The following is a 17891-nucleotide window of genomic DNA, read 5'->3' as shown; positions in this document are numbered from 1 at the left end:
TTTTCTTATTTAAAATACTAATAATATGTTAATAGTACATAATAAAACTCAGATTCTAAATAAATGAAAAATTGGGTCTTCATTCTTTCACTCTAGTAGTCTAACCACGTAAACTTGATTTTAGCAGTAAACGTAAAAGTGATTCTTTGCTATATAAAATTACAGATAAATTGCAAATTAACTGAAAATATTATTGTGCAAGTTCTTTGGAGGAAAATGCAATGTAGAATTGTTCTAATTTTAACACTTTATAAAGGAACGCTGACATTTCTGCGTTTGTGACGATATACAAATGCAGAAATGCATACAAATTAGTAGAAATTCATATAAATCTAACCTTTAAACATGAGTTAAACGTGATTGAAGAGACGCAAAGATGGTATCATAGGGTACACAAATGTTTATCAAACATTTAAACGTCAACTGTGAGACTTTTATTTTGAAGCAATTTCCCAGTACGCAGCCATTTAGCCTACGCGCTGGGCGGAGCGACCAATGAGCTCCCCTCGTGACACTCACGTGATTTGTAAACAGGAAGTGTCTGATCTGTGCTGCAGAGGGTGAGTGACCAGAATCTAAAATCATAAAACATAATTTATTCACATAAACGAATTTTATATTTGCCTATTACAGTGCACCACTTTATTCATAATCAACCGTATTTAGTGCGTTCATGCCGTTTGAGCGCGGATTGATCCATTTTTAGCAATACACACTAGATTGTTGTTGAAATGTACTATGGGAAAGAAATAATTTGAGTTCAGAGTTGTGTAAAATCACCGTATGTGCATCTGTAATGAAGGCAGTCAATTAAATGGTTAGTATGGAAAAGTAATGTTTTTTATTGATTGTCACCAGATCTGGCCATCACTGAGGAGAGACTGAATGATCAGAGAACAGATCTGCTGTTTTCTTCCTCATCATGGTGGATTTTCTGGCAGAGAACAACCTGTGTGGTCAGGCCATCCTGAGGATTGTGTCCAGAGGAAACGCCATCATAGCAGAATTACTGAGACTGTCAGACTTCATTCCTGCAGTTTTCAGACTCAAAGACAAGAGTGACCAGCAGAAATATGGAGACATAATCTGTGATTTCAGCTACTTTAAGGTACTCTGACTGTCATCTGTAATTATATAATCTTAAATTAATTGGATCCGGTCTTTCTACGATGATCAGAAAGATTTACAGTAAGCATATGTTTCTGATGTGAATCTGTGTATTCTAGGGTCAGGAGTATTATGAGAGTAAACTAGAAGCAAAGCCGGAGCTGCAGGATTTGGATGAGGAGTTTCGGGAAAACAACATAGAAATATTGACACGGTTCTACCTGGCCTTTGAGAGTGTCCATAAATATGTTGTAGACTTGATAAGGTGCGTTTTCAAATTCAAATCATTTTTGTTGAAAAGAGGTTAAAACTCAAGACAAGCAAATTAGCACCATTAGTTTAGCTGGATCAAGTATACATTTATTTATTTGACATAATTTAGTTCATTTAAAAAAATGTATTGCTTCTTCTGAAGGTACTTGGATGATCTCAACGAAGGGGTCTACATTCAACAAACCCTGGAAACTGTTTTACTGAATGAAGATGGAAAACAGCTCCTGGTAAAAATTCTGCTTCTCTAAATATCAGTTAATGGAGTGAATCAGTTTGTAAATTGTGATTTCTGTCAGTGTGAGGCTCTGTACCTGTATGGAGTCATGTTACTGGTCATTGATCAGAAGATGGAGGGGGAGGTGAGAGAAAGGATGCTGGTGTCCTACTACAGATACAGGTAAGACTGTATCTTGCATTACGCTCTTGCGTTTTTTGGAGATGTTTTGTTACTCATTTGATTGGCTCAGATGAGATGAAACATCTCAACAAATGGACAAACACGTGCAGATGCTATTGAATAAGCACATTAAATAATATTTCTAATTTCCCCAGCGCTGCTCGCTCCTCGGGCGACTCCAACCTGGACGACATCTGCAAGCTCTTGCGTAGCACCGGATACTCCAGCCACCCGGGAGCCAAACGGCCGGCCAACTACCCAGAGAGCTACTTCCAGAGAGTTCCCATAAGCCCCACCTTCATCAGTATGGTGATCGGCCGGCTCCGCTCTGATGACATTTACAACCAGGCAAGACAGTAGTGTGATTTAGGCCAGAGGGTTTTAAACTGGGGGTGATTGGGGGTCCTCTGAAAAGTTCCAAAAAAATTGTGTAAAGAAAAAAAGAAACAGTAAAGTAAAATAGTAAAATAAATGTGATTTATGTTAAATTATTTTATTCTATTGAAAAAAAAAGAAAGAAACAATACAAAGATTTTTATGATAAAATAAGTTTGATAGTGGAAAATGATTGGGGGGTTTTGAAAAGCAATTGAAAAGTTCATTGAAAAATGTGTACAAAAAATAAAATTGTAATGATAATAACTGATAACTGATAAAAAATTTAAAAACGAATTAAACAATATATAATATCTATAAATGAAATGCATATATAAAGTAATCTAAAATAAAAAATGCATTTGATACTGACAAATTATTTAATTCTGTTGACAGATAAAATGCAGGAACTTGTACAAAAGAAAGTACATTTTATAGCTACTACTTTTTTTATATTTTTCAACATTTGTCTTTATACATGAAAATGCTGCCTTATATTTATATTTTAGGAAGGTGATTCCTCACATATTCGGGGTCTGTGGGATCAGTAAGTTTGAAAATCCATCATTTAGGCAGATAATTCCTCATGCTTCATGTTCATCTGTTGTAGGTCTCTGCGTATCCTCTGCCGGAGCACCGTAGTACAGCGCTGGCCACGCAGGCCGCTATGCTGTGTGTCTGCTTATATTTCACACCCTCCATCCTGCAAACGCAACAGGCCAAGATGAGAGAGATCGTGGACAAATACTTCCCTGACAACTGGGTGAGCAGACTTCCATTCAGAAAATGTTACATGGTTGATATGTTTATATTGCAACATTGACCTTAAAGGGATTGTTCACCCAAAAATTACAATTCTGTCATCATTTACTCACCCTCAAGTTGTTCCAAACCTGTATGAGTTTCTTTCTTCTGCTGAACACAAAGGAAGATAATTGGAAGAATGTTTGTAACCTAGCAGATTTCGGCAGCCATTGACTACCATAGTATTTTTTTCCCACTATTGTAGTCAATGGCTAATAATTTGACATTCTTCCAATTATCTTTTGTGTTTAGCTGAACAAAGAAATGTATACAGGTTTGGAACAACTTGAGGGTGAGTAAATGATGACAGAATTAAAATTTTTGGGTGAACTATCCCTTTAAATCTTCAGGTTATAAGCATATACATGGGGATCACTGTGAACTTGGTGGAGGCGTGGGAACCGTATAAAGCTGCTAAAACAGCCCTGAACTACACGCTGGAGACGGCCAACATCAGAGAACAGGTACAGTCACCTGTGTTGTACCGGTTCACACACACATTCGATCGAGTCACTCTGGACTCACACACAGTCATTGTTCTCTCCTCTCAGGCCGGTCGCTACGCTGCCAGTGTGGAGAGTTTGCGGCCGCAGGTGCAGCAGTTGTTGAAGGAGGGATTCCTGAGGGAAGAAATTGTCCTGGACAACATTCCCAAACTGCTCAACTGCCTCCGTGACTGTAACGTTGCCATCCGCTGGCTGATGCTACACACTGCAGAGTCTGGTGAGTTGTCTTGGGCCAATAAAATTGAACCCAGCAGCACCCAAAATATTTGTCTCAGAGGCCCACATTTTCAAAGACAAAATGGTGCTTCTGCTGTAATGACAAAGCTGCTCATTTTCTACCATTTTTATTTACAGAAACTAGTAGTGTCAATATATTAAAATAAATAAATAGTTACATAATAATATACATAATTAAAATAATTATATTCCACAATTCTGGAAGTTTCAGTGAATAGTAATAATGATTTTTTTACTCATAAATAGCAATTTCCACCTGATGAAATATTTTAGAGCTTGAAAATTATAGTCATCATAAAAATGTCTCTGACTTCTTAAGATTTTGTTAATGTACGTGACATTTCCAGGTTTAGAAATCACTAACCGCTGCCAACCACCACCAGCATTTTTGATAATTTTCACAAAAATGTCATGGCCCCCAGAATTTTGTTCTATAAATATCTGAACATTGGCTATCACCAGACCAAATTCAATCTTTTAAGATTGAACATTAGTCTGGGGAGTCTGCTCTGTATTTTCTACTGCAGAAGAGGTGGAATCAACTGGCATAGTTCAAATAATTCAGTACGCAATTGGATAGTCCTTCAACCAATCAGACCAACGATTCATCGCTTCTCTATTCGTCATTGTGTTAAACCCACCAATAGCACGCCAGGTGGATAAGCCGATTTGTGATTGAGCAGGATAGAAATATGTACAGGTTTCCAGCCTGAGCTGCAGGGCAAAATCAAATCGCCAGCAGATCGAGTATTATCCAGTCTAATCCGAACATGCAATATAAAAAAGAAAAGTTTTATTCCAGCTTCATGCATTCTTATTTTTTTATCAACAGTTGGATGTGGGTAAGTTTTATTAAAAAAAGCAACATTTTGAACAATGTGCATAAGCAATGCTTTTATTGCTTGTTTCTGCTCCTTTTTCCCCTGTGTTTCATCTTGAGGCCCCCTTGTAAGTTTGCTGGGGCCCACTAGTGGGTCCTGGAACCCTGGATGAGAACCATTGGTTTAAATGTTTTGAGCTTTAATTACTGAATCTGTTTTAAAGGATTATCACTTTGTAGACTTTTGTTCGATATAATGTATCAAAATGCATTTCTAAGTTATTGTTGTTTTTTTCCGTTAAAGCTTATGATCCAAACAACAAGAGACTGCGTCAGATCAAAGAGCAAGTTATCAACGACTCCAAATACAATCCCAAAATTTTGTTTCAGCTGCTGCTGGACACGGCCCAGTTTGAGTTCATACTCAAAGAGGTAAATGGAAATAATCGTAATAATCGTGTTCCCTCAGCTCAAACGTCACTGTTCCTTATTTTGTTGGTTTTGAGTCTTTTTTCCGAAATCTGTAATCTAAGGCCAAAATATAAAGATGTAATTCATCCTAGAGCATATCTACATATCTCGGCACAGACCTTCAGCGTATTCTGACATATTACACTGTATTTTTATCTAGTGGACGCACAGTTTTTGTGTATCATCCATTTGTGAGGCCAATATAACCTTCCATAGTCAGGGCTTTTTTATCTTTCAGCCAAGATAACATTTTCTAGATATACACTATTGTTCAAAAGTTTGGGGTCAGTAAATTTTTTTCTTTAAAGAAATGAATGCTTATATTCAGCAAGGAGTCAAGGACACATTCAATTGATCAAAAGTGACACTAAAGACATTATAATGTTACCAAGTTCTATATCAAATAAATGAAGTTCTTTTGAACTATATTCATTAAAGAATCTTGAAAAAGTCTATCACAGTTTCTACAAAAATATTAACTAGCACAATTGTTTTCAACATTGATTTTTGAGCATCAAATTAGCATCATGTGACACCGAAGACTGGAGTAATGATGCTGAAAATTCAGCTTTGCATCAGGAATAAATTACATTTTAAAATATTTTAAATTATAAAAGTTATTTTAAATTGTAATAATATTTCACAATATTACTGTTTTACTGTATTTTTGATCAAGCCTTGGTGAGCATAAGAAACTTCTTTCAAAACATGAAAAAAATCTTACAGACCCCGGACTTGAATGGTACAGTATTTTGATATGGGATCTCTCATTATTAATTTCTCCCGGTTTGCGTGATGTTCAGATGTTCAAGCAGATGTTGACAGAGAAGCAGCTGAAGTGGGAGAGCTATAAGAAGGAGGGATCAGAGAGAATGATGGAGCTGGCAGAGGTGTTTTCTGGGGTCAAACCTCTCACCAGGGTGGAGAAAAACGGTAAACCTGCAGAACCACAACATGCAGAAGGCACGCTGTAGACATTATTGCCAGTGTGTTCATGCATTCATTTGTTTCTCATCAGAGAATCTCCAGGCCTGGTTCAGAGAGATCTCCAAACAGATCGAGTCCCTGAACTACGAGGACTCGACCGCTGCTGGCAGGAAGACTGTGCAGCTCATCCAGGCTCTTGTGGAGGTACAAACACATCTGGACATGTGCTGTGATGTGATTCTCTTCGGTGATCTCACATGAAATTCTTTCTCTGGGAAGGTCCAAGAGTTTCACCAGCTGGAGTCCAACCTGCAGGTGTGTCAGTTCCTGGCAGACACACGCAAGTTCCTCCATCAGATGATCCGCACCATCAATATCAAAGAAGAGGTGCTAATCACAATGCAGATAGTGGGGGATTTGTCCTACGCCTGGCAGATCATTGACAGGTATTGGAGTTACATTGGCCTCTTTTTGTTTTTTCCACACATTAAGGTTAAAGTGCCCCTATTATGCTATTTTAAAGGTTCCTAATTTTGTTTTGGTGGTTTCTTGCTATAGCTTTAACACACCAGTTTTTTTCAATGTGTTCCACACCGTTGGCGCTAGTCAGACACGTCTGTTTTTTTTGGGATGATTCAGCATGTTGAATTGCCGTCGGGCTGTTGGGGAGAGAGAACAAATTGGCTGTGCAGTCCGTTACAATAAAAGCGAAAGTGATGAAAGTGAAGCAAAGAAGTCAAGACAATACAGACAGAAGGCTGTTATGATTTTACGTAATCTTACATGAGCATTCAAATGCACAAATATTTTCATAATACCATGAGCCGCCTGGAATGAAGAAAGTGATCCGTGTGATTGATATTCAAAATAGTAAGCAAGCGTTGCTTTTTTAGGTTTCCCTTTTTGAATGACGAAAATAGACTATTGATACCTGCCAATATAGACAGATCGCAGGTGCAGAACGCTCATGCTGGTAGACAATCGCCTTTTTAGTCCTTTTGGTGTGTTCAAGTGCAGCTTTTTGGGCGACAGACGACAACACAATCAGCTTTCGTTGTCGCTAGTTCTTTTTGACGTTGGCTTGGTGTGTCCCGGGCTTTACTTGCACTTCCAAAGGATGAGGATCTTGGATGCATGCAAAGTGGATTTGCTTTCACAGCGCAGAAAACAATCTTCTTGACATGTCGACAACACATGCCAAACTCTTCCAGGCCTCAGCTACAACTACAGTGTTTGAGGGCGGTTCAAAGTAGATGTTGTTTGCAGGCAGCCAATGAAGACTATATACTAGCATTATGCAAATTTGTTACAAACCAACGTAGGTTTGTGCAGGAAGTTAGACTGGAATTGCTGACAACCTGTTTCAGGCAGTTCAGAATCTGTTCTTTCTTTTGGGAGACAATAACTCTGTTTATCAGGATCTTTGAACCTTTGCAGACCTCTTACATTCACAAACAACTAAATAACACTGTACCTTAAAGGTAATATCTAAAAAAAGTTCCTTTTCCAAATGTGTTTCTCACAGCTTCACCTCAATAATGCAAGAGAGCATCAGAGCAAACCCCTCGATGGTGACCAAACTCAGAGCCACTTTTCTAAAGGTGAGTCAGACCGGCCTGTTAATGTATGACACCAGAAAAAAATCCACTTCTAACTGAATCTGTTCTTACTTGTGAACATGAACAGCTGGCGTCTGCGCTGGATCTGCCTCTCCTACGGATCAACCAGGTCAACAGTCCAGATCTGCTCAGCGTGTCTCAGTTTTACTCCGGGGAGCTGGTGGCTTATGTCAGAAAGGTTTGGAGAAGAAATCACTTTATTAATGCCTCTGTATATTGTCCATATCTCTTTAACTGTGTTTCATGCAAACATGTTTCCTACTAGGTACTGCAGATCATTCCAGAGAGCATGTTTACCTCGCTGGCCAAAATCATCAAACTGCAGATCCATGACATTATGGAGGTGCCCACACGTCTGGACAAAGACAAGCTGAAGGACTACTCTCAACTCAGTGCCCGTTATGAGGTAAGACGGATACATTTGAGAATGTGGCAGTAATAAGCCTCAGTAAGGGGCGATAGAGTTACCTTCAGTTGTCTTAAACCAGTGTTATTATTGAGGAAGCTACTGATAAACATACCACCTTTAACTAAAATGTCATGTCAATATTTCCTAACATTTGGGCAGTTTATTTAAAATTTCATTTTTTTTTCCCCTCACAAAACCTGTAGATTAGCAGCAGTATCATCAGTCTCACACATCCCTAATTTTAACATCAATGAAGTATAGTATTTTTTATGCTGCCTTTAATTTATGATTACAAAAATATAGTAAAAAAACTATAGATAATTAAAAAAAGTATAGATAACAAAACTATATTATAATAATAATAATAAATACATTATAAATGTAGTATCTTTTGTATTATTTTACTCTCTATATATTTATATTTATTATATTTTGTATGTTTTACTCTATATTATATTTTACTCTCCATTTATTTATATTTATTATATTTTGAATTATTTTATTCTCTATATATAATATTCATTTTATTCTCTCTATATTTATATTTATTATATTTGTGACCTACCTTGGACCACAAAACTAGTCATAAGGGTACATTTTTTGAAATTGAGATTTATACATCATCTTTCCATTGATGTATGGTTTGTTAGGATAGGACAATATTTTGCTGAGATGCAACAATTTGAAAATCTGGAATCTGAAGCTGCAAAAAAAATCAACATTTTAAGAAAATCGCCTTTAAATTTGTCAAAATTAAGTCCTTATTGACCCATACAATGTATTTTTGGCTATTGCCACAAATATACCCATTCGACTTATGACTGGTTTTGTGGTCCAGGGTCACATTTTGTATTATTTTTACTCTATACATTTATATTTATTATATATTCTGTATATTTGTAGAATATAACTAACTACTTTTCCACAAAATGAAGCCTGTGTAGCTAGAATGTTTGCGTTTGCATACTTAGAGTGTGATTCAGACCTGAGTCAACAGGTGTTGATCTCAGGTTGTATAGATTTATTTTGTCTAATTATTTATAAACGATAATAACAATAAAGTAACCCACTGCCCTTTTTCATTTGACAGGTAGCTAAACTCACTCATGCCATCTCAGTCTTCACTGAAGGTATTTTGATGATGAAGACCACACTTGTCGGCATTATCAAGGTACTCTAAAGATTCTCTGAATATTACACTTTGATTATTTTTGATAGATCACAGTCATTTCCTTTTGCACTGATGCAGACCATAAATTCGCTTTAAGAAAGGAATGGTGGATTTTTTAATTTCATGTTGAGAATGTATTTGAGAACATGTTTTAACTAACCTTATTTCTATGTTTATGAAATATTACAAATTGTTATGCCATGAGAGCTCGGAAACCATGAAAACATCTGTTTCAGGTCGATCCAAAGCAGCTTCTGGAGGACGGGATCAGGAAAGAGCTTGTCAAACGTGTCGCTTATGCTCTGCACAAAGGCCTCATCTTCAACCCCAAAGCCAAAGTGAGCAAACCTTCATCTTGTTCTGCTGAATAATTATATTTCTGTCCTTTTAGAATGTCATATTGTTTCTCTTTCAGCCCAGTGAGCTGATGCCAAAGCTGAAGGAAATGGCTGCCACCATGGATGGGTTTTATCGCTCATTTGAATACATTCAGGATTACGTGAGCATCTACGGACTGAAGATCTGGCAGGAGGAAGTGTCTCGTATCATCAACTACAACGTAGAGCAGGAGTGTAACAGTTTTCTCAGGACGAAGGTCTTGTCCTTGTAGCATCTTCTACATATTGAGCTTCTTTTAAACCTCCGATTTTGTTGTTCATTGGTAGTTTATACTGCTAGTGTTGATTTAAAGAGGTTCTTTTTTTTAGATCCAAGACTGGCAAAGCGTCTACCAGTCCACCCACATTCCCATTCCCAAGTATCCGTCTGTTGATGAATCTGCCACGTTTATTGGACGTCTCTGCAGGGAAATATTGAGGATAACAGATCCAAAGTAAGTCAGCGCAAAACTGATTATTTGAAACTTTTGAAGCTTTGACGGCAGTCTAGATAAATGTCTTGTTCCTCATCTTTATTCCTCTCAGAATGACGTGTTACATTGACCAGCTGAACACTTGGTACGATTTGAGGACGCATCAGGAAGTGACCAACAACCGACTCTTCTCTGAGATTCAAGACACGCTGGGAACCTTTGGTCTGAACGGACTCGATCGACTCTTGTGTTTCATGATCGTGAAGGAGCTGCAGGTAAAACTTCGACATTAATGAAAACAGTTATGAACTGTTACAAAAGAATCAAATCAAGTCGAATTGCAGACAAATGTCCGATTTCAAGGGGTATTGCATCATTTAGTCAAGGCCCTGATATACTCACAGTGAAGATCTTTTTCATTCTTCACTTGGGGGTAAAAATAAGTGTAGCGACTATGAGTCAGATAAAATAATGACTCAACGGGGAATTGAATTAAAATGAAAGAGACTCAAATTACATTATAATTTATAAATAATTCAGAATTAATGTTTACACCTTAACTTATTCGTCCACCGATATGTAAGAACTTAAAGGGGCTCTGTTAAAGGGAAACAGGTCTATTTAGCTCAAGTTAAGGAATTAATGAATTCATAGGGAATTTTGAGAGTATAATTTACAGCCGAGCAAATGACTCTTCCAGCGTTCATTTGAACGGGCCATACATATCAACTCTGCAGCGGATATTAATATCCGAACAATAGTGAAACAGTATTTAACAGCCAGTTAACTTAGATCGGCAGTTCAAGACATTCAATTCGTTAGCACATAACACAAGAACAGTTATCTTTGAATACAAACGGAACTTTATTGATTACTCTAACACATCAAGCTAATATCTAACATAAACACACACACTCGTACATTCACACACGTTGCAGAAAGGAAGAAGGTGAGTAAAAGAATACGTTTTAAGAGAGAGAAATTATGAAATCCCAAGCAATATATGCATTTATGACACATGACCTGAAGAAACCATTGATCAGTAATATAACCTCCTATCTTTTCTTAGGCAGGGTTATTCAATTTGAGATTTAAATCTATTAAGATTTCGTTCAGCTCATCTGTTGGATTATACCCATACGAACAAAAAGGTATCAAACACGGTGCCTTTTCATCCACTCATTCAATAATTACATAATTGCATGAATTGGGAGTGATATACATGCACAATAGTCACATGTATCAGTTGTAGACACACTAACAAGCTATGTCGAAGGCTATTTGAATGCAAGTCCAATAATCAGTGATTTGAGGCACTTCATATGTAACAGTTTCTGTGAGTTTGCTTGGAGTTTTAGCTGTGTCACGTGGAGTTAATTTACCGGTCATTGAAAAGACAGAGGTCTGGTTTGTTTCTTTGTCTTGTGATCACAACGAGTCTTTTGTCCTCTTTGTCTAAGTTTTGGTCAAAAGTCCATAGGCAATCAAGTAATTATTATTTATAAGTAGTAGCTCCGGGCAGAATGGAGCCTCCATCTCTCTGGTGATAGATGCTGGATTTCCTGTGGTCTGGAGCTGAATTGGGCTTTGTAAAGGGGTCATTTCTGATCGAATCATTTGGAAGATTCATTAAACTATGTGTCTGCGCCCACAATACCCCACCAGTGTCTCCCTCATCTTACACACACAAATCAACTCATCTGCTCATTAGTTTGAGCCTGCAAGACTTGAATTGGGTGTCTTACGAGGGAGACACCTGGCTTAAAAGAACCATCTTCAGGGAAATGATCCAATTGTATTTTTCCCTGAGTCCACCCTTTCAAATTTGATAAATACAGTTCGGTCCAATGTCCGCAACTATTTCTAAACATCCAATCTCGGGGTGTTTCCCCTTGTTCTGGTCTTGATATTTTTTAACCCATTCTTCACGTAATCGATTTTGATTTGATTATTTTGTTAGTTTACCACACCACATCACAGGGGTGTCTTTATCAATTTGACAAATTTCCTTTGAACTTCATTTTGGCCTTATTTTTGTTTGTTTGTTTGTTCTTCAATTTCGCTTGAAGTATATCAGGGCCTTAAAGGGTTAATTGACCCCCAAATTATTCCATTCCATAATTTACTCGCCCTCAAGCCATCCTAAGTGTATATGACTTACTTCTTTCAGCCAAACAAAATCAGAGCTATATTAAAAAAATATCCTGGCTCTTCCAAGCTTTATAATGGCAGTGAGTAGAGTTTTTGAAGCTCCAAAAAGCGCATCCATCCATCATAAAAGTAATCCATACGGCTCCAGGGGTTAATAAAGGCATTCTGAAGCGAAGCAATGCATTTTTGCAAGAAAAATATCCTTATTATCCAACGAACTTTATGAACTGTAATCACTGGCTTCTGGTAACGACTGTACGTCTAGTTCTGGCCGAAGAGTGACCTCTGACCTGACATCTTTTATGATGGATAGATTCAAAAACTCTACTCTATCCACCCCCATTATAAAGCTTAGAAGAGCCAGGCTATTTTTTTTTATATAGCTCTGATTGTGTTTGGCTGAAAGAAGAAAGTCTTATACACCTAGGATGGCTTGAGGGTGAGTAAATTATGGGATCATTTTTATATAATCTATCCCTTTAAGGAACTGTCATAACTGAATCAAAAAGTCAATTGAATCAAAGTCTGTGCAAATAATTACATAAATATTTAGTGAATACCAGTAAATTCCCTCATCACAATAAATGTTGTGTAAATAATAATATAAACAATAATAAAAAATAATCTGTCTTTGTTTCTCCTTTGCAGAATTTCCTGACAGTCCTTCAAAAGAACATCCTGAAGGACAAAGCTGTGGTTGATGTCTTTAAAGCTCTGCTGACAGCTGTCAATCCTGTTAAAGGGATTGTGGGTATGTGTGTTTGATGCACTACCAAAAAGCCCAAAGTATACTTCGGCCGCCCATGCTCCGCGGCGGTCCGTGTGATGTAATTTTTATCATCAGGAGGGCGTTTTTTTAATCACATTGCTGTGCAGCCCAATTTTTGTGTCCGCACGGACGGTACATGTACAACAACGCATGTGTGAGTGAATTGAGCACTTGAAAACAAAGCCCACTAGATAGTGTGCACGTGCCAAACAAGTCTTTCAAAGGAGCATACATAGAAAATGAAGTATACTAAGTCTGACACTTATTCCCACAATTATGTTCTTGATATATTTTGTCTTTCTGCATCAATATTCAGCAAATGCAAGCAAAGTTTACGCCAACGCTGTGGCCAAAACCCAGAAGATTTGGGCAGCTTATCTGGATGCCATCATGAAGGTGATGCTTTCTTTGTATCTATGAGACTTCGCTTTGTGCATTTGTTTTCCATCCGTTATGTCTATTTGCATATTCATGCTGAAAAAGACCATGATCCTTTCACAGGTGGGTCAGATGCAGATCTTGAGGCAGCAGATCGCCAACGAATTGAATTACTCCTGCAAATTTGACTCTAAACACCTCGCTGCGGCACTGGATAATCTGAACAAGTGGGTTGGGAATGATGTTTCTCCCTTCTTTATTTTCTTGGTACTCGGATTAGTTTCACCTTCTCCCTCATCGACAACTTACAATGGAAGTGTGATCATTTTTCAGGTCTCTGCTGTCCGATATTGAAGCGCATTACCAGGATCCATCGCTGCCGTATCCCAAAGACGACAACACCCTGCTCTACGACATCACCGCCTATCTGGAGGCGGCCGGAATCCACAACCCGCTAAACAAAGTGAGTCATGTATTTGTGAAATATACATTTGACTGTTTTATCAGATAGTTTGTATAGCGTTTTTGACCTTTCAACCACCTTTTGTTGTGTTTATCAATTTGCTGCTTTCAGATCTACATCACGACGAAGCGTCTGCCTTATTTTCCCATTGTGAACTTCCTGTTCCTCATCGCGCAGTTGCCAAAACTGCAGTACAATAAAACCCAAGGTCTGTAACTGATTTTGTGCATGTGAACTACTGTTCAAAAGTTTGGGGTCTGTAAGATTTTTTGAAAGTTTCTAGTGCTATTCATTTTTCACGATTCAGCATTTGAAATGATTTGATGTCTTTACTGTCACTTTTGATCAGTGAAATGCATCCTTGCTCAATAAAAGTAAAAGTCTTTACTGATAAAGTAAATGATGGCAAAACCTCAAGGTCCTGCTCGTGTGGGTTTGATTTGTGTCCGTGCTGCTTTGACAGGGATGACGTGCAGAAAGGTTGCAGATCCAGTGGATTGGGCTCCTCTGGTCCTGGGTCTGCTGACTCTGCTCAAACAGTTCCACTCCAGATACACAGAACAGTTCCTGGCTCTGATTGGACAGTTTATTCGCTCCATAATGGAGCAGTGCACCAGGTACGTCACTTCATGGTGTGGCGATAGAAGGGGGAATCTCACAAGAACATGTCCAGAAAAATAAGAAATTATATTTTGCATTAAATAAAATAGACTATTTTAGAACTATTACGATTTTTTTTTGGTCACACTTTATAGTAGGTGTACTTAAATCAGTGAACTTATTGTGCTCGTGTTGTAGTGCTACACACTGTGCTGCTCTTGAAGTGGGATACAGGTAAGGTTAGGGACAGGTTTGGTGGTATGGGTGGGTTAAGGTAAGGTACGGGTCAACAGTGTAATTTATAGATGTAATTACAGAAATTAACTACAGCTGTTAGTACATGCAGGTATTTTTCCAAATATTGTATTGTATTGTATTTATTTAAATAGGGACAGTGCATATTAATGAACATCAGTACAAGTACACAATGTAAATATGTTAGAGTTAGCACCACAGCTAATTTTCATCTATTGTCCCTAGGCAGATAAAAAACAAAAACAAGGATAAACATGCATACACACCCTCAACAGTTTGAGGGACACAATACACACTAACAGAAATACACTGACAACAATAATAACAAAAGAATATACGAACAAGTAATTAAGTAATCGTCACACATAAGAAGTTCATGAAGCAGTTTAAAAATGCGTGCAACTTTGGTTTTCTAAAAGCCATATTTTTAAATGAGTTTTAAAAGTAGTGTATAAGGAACAATCCCTTATTGTATGGGGTAGGCTATTCCAATATTTACTTCCCTTTACTGACAAGACAGTTTGTCCAAATGTAGTGCGCCTAAAAGGTATTACACAGTCTCCTTTTTTAGAGGCCCTTGTTCTACCATCACTCTCAGTTCTCTTAAAAAAATCATTCAGTGAGGGAGGGGCAAGATGATGTATAGTCTTATAAACAAAGCAGGCGTACTTAAAATTTATAAAATTTTCAAAACTCAATAATTTATGTTTTTCCAGTATGGCACAGTGATGAACTGATTGCGGTTTTTTATCAAAAATTTTAATTGCTCTCTTGAAGAGTATTTCAATAGGCTTAAGTGTTGTTATATTAGTTAGTGACCAATTTGTAAAACAGTACTCAAAATGTGAGAATATCATTGTGTGTAAGTACATTCTGGCAGCACTTAAGTTGAGGAAGGGCCTTATTTGTTTGAAATTCTGTAAATTGAATTTAACTTTATTTGCCACCCTTTTTATGTGGCTTTTGAATGTTAAATTACTGTCCATTGTCACCCCCAAATAATATACAGTACAGTCTCTTATATACAGTACAATGTAAAAAAATGTATGTACACAATAAGTGCATTGTATCAAATGATTGATTTAAATGTTAGTATATGTGACCCTCGAACACAAAACCAGTCATAAGGGTCATTTTTTTGAAAATGAGATTTATACATCATCTGAAAGCTGAATAAATAAGCTTTGTTAGGATAGGACAATATTTGGCCCGAGATACAATTATTTGAAAATCTGGAACCTGAGGATGCAAAAAAAAAATCGCCTTTAAAGTTGTCCAAATGAAGTCCTTAGCAACACATATTACTAATAATAATACATATAGAAAATTTACAAAATACATTCATGGAACATGATCTTTACTTAATATCCTAATTATTTTTGGCATAAAAGATCATTTTGATCCATACAGTGTATTGTTACCATTGCCACAAATATACCCATGCGGCTTATGACTGGTTTTGTGGTCCAGGGTCACATATAGTAGTTAAAGACGCAATATAAAGTGTATATAATGTTCATTTTCTACCGTTTTAGAGTAAAATAAAAATACAAAATATAATGCATAAAGTAAACATTTTTTTATCTGCATAAATGCTGAACAACAAATGGTACATTGGTGTGTAAATCGATGTGCTTTACTATTAAAATATAAAATTACAATAATGATAGTTAGTTTTTTGGTATTAAAAATATGCTTAACTGGCCGTAAAACAATACAAAAATAATAAATATAAATATATAGATAGTAAAATAAATAAAAATACATAGTGTAAAAAGTACATTTACAGTGTAATCAATAATTATTTAATTACTTAAAGGCAGTAAAAGCTGTACTTTTCTGTGTCTTAGCGACAGAAGTGTCTAACAGTGTCTGTTCCCTACAGTCAGAAGATTCCCGATATGCCTTCAGATGTAGTCGGAGCGTTAATGTTTCTAGAGGACTATGTGCGTTACACTAAACTGCCCAGAAAGGTAGGAAATATTTCCACCAGATGTATTCATTTTCTTTTAAGACACAAATATTTCACACCGAAAATCATGAGGAAAAGTGTTGGTTTTTTTCCTCCTTTTTCAGGTGGCAGAAGCTCATGTGCCGAGTTTCATCTTCGATGAATTCAGGACTGTGCTGTGAACATGCCTGTCATAATGTCAAATCATGTTTGATATCGTTCATCTTTCTCTTAAAGCACTAATGAAATTGAGTAATTTAGCATTTTTAACATTTCAATTTTTAAAACATGATCTTTTGTAGCTGTTTGCTGATCTGATGTCTGTCTGCTGGTGTAATAAATGCCATATGTGTATGTTTTGATACAACTTTTTAGCACACTTTCGAAGAATGAATCACTTTAACTCACAACCTCTCATGATTTATTACTCTTCTAAAATGATGGCAACATCAGCCTTTCCTTTTTTGCGAATATCGTTCATTGGTTGAACTGTAGCTGTGGCTCATCTAATCCGAATTTAGACTAAAACTTGATACCCTTTTCTTTATTTTTTTGTACACAACACAGGAGACATGATTTGAATGAAAGTTTTACTTTTATCTTAAATATATTACAATACTGAATGGATACTGTATGAAAAAAAGAGCTTTTATCGTTTTAATTATCAGTCTATGTACAGCACACAATGAAAGAAAATAGCAATGAAGAATCAATGACTACACGACACTGTGTACACGGTCAGATGCGAACAGAAGAGAAACAGCAGGATGTGACAGCGGCTGACTTGGAAAAAGACGTAAACTACAGCTGCAAAACAAACTAAATCAATTCCAGTTAAAGCTGTCCTGGGTTTCAGTATGTGTGTGGGTGTTCTGTTTAATGTGACTTTCCGCAAATACATTCATGTATATTTTGGTTGTGTCCTTCAGTCAGGGATCAATGCGCTGATTTGCCTGATGAATTGAGTAATATGACAATTGGCATCAGCCTCGGGTTCGACTGATTTTGATTCCAGTGCGAATGTGCATTTGTTTCTGACAGGTCAGGGTCACAGTGAGCAGAGTATTGCTTCAGATGGTTATTACAAATGAAAAGAAACTACATTAAATTATTGTCTCCTGATGGTTACATATTATGTCATTTTGCACGTAAACTGCAAATACCACACAGAAACAGGACAAGCGTCCCACGAGAAGTACAAAGGCGACCTGAAATGAAATAAAAACCTTAGTTTGCACAAGAAAAAAAAACCTATTGCGGCATTTATCATTCTAAAGCACTTAATTGTTGTTGGGGTTAAATATGTACACGTATTAATACTGGGGAGGAGGGAAAGACTTTACAAATTAACCTTAAAAATACTTCATATGCATCATGGCGGTGTTACGGGACGTTAT

The 17891-nt window shown here is 36.9% G+C and overlaps 1 protein-coding gene across 1 annotated transcript; it reads left to right on the top strand.

Moving 5' to 3' along the window:
- Positions 1-508: 508 nt before the first annotated feature.
- washc5 (WASH complex subunit 5) lies at positions 509-17732 on the top strand. Its single transcript, XM_079837187.1, has 29 exons — positions 509-560; positions 859-1108; positions 1227-1372; positions 1523-1607; positions 1677-1777; positions 1933-2125; positions 2763-2915; positions 3307-3420; positions 3508-3679; positions 4824-4951; positions 5794-5923; positions 6009-6121; positions 6197-6363; positions 7443-7518; positions 7604-7714; positions 7802-7942; positions 9036-9116; positions 9353-9454; positions 9532-9711; positions 9824-9948; positions 10040-10202; positions 12727-12829; positions 13164-13243; positions 13349-13452; positions 13559-13688; positions 13800-13896; positions 14152-14305; positions 16429-16516; positions 16620-17732. Exons 2-29 carry the CDS (start codon positions 923-925, stop codon positions 16674-16676), a joined length of 3480 nt encoding a protein of 1159 aa, XP_079693313.1. The 5' UTR covers positions 509-560; positions 859-922; the 3' UTR covers positions 16677-17732.
- Positions 17733-17891: the final 159 nt, after the last annotated feature.

Source organism: Gobio gobio (genome assembly GCF_949357685.1).
Source record: "Gobio gobio genome assembly, chromosome: 15".
Taxonomy (NCBI): domain Eukaryota; kingdom Metazoa; phylum Chordata; class Actinopteri; order Cypriniformes; family Gobionidae; genus Gobio; species Gobio gobio.
Note: the sequence above shows the minus strand (reverse complement) of the source record. Positions and strands in the feature narration are given on the sequence as shown.

Bases quoted from the DNA above. Each gene is read 5' to 3' on its own strand.
- washc5 (XM_079837187.1), top strand. From the start codon at position 923: ATGGTGGATTTTCTGGCAGAGAACAACCTGTGTGGTCAGGCCATCCTG. The intron at 7,715-7,801 runs GTTTGGAGAAGA...GTTTCCTACTAG, and splicing joins TGGTGGCTTATGTCAGAAAG to GTACTGCAGATCATTCCAGA. The intron at 13,897-14,151 runs GTCTGTAACTGA...CTGCTTTGACAG, and splicing joins GCAGTACAATAAAACCCAAG to GGATGACGTGCAGAAAGGTT.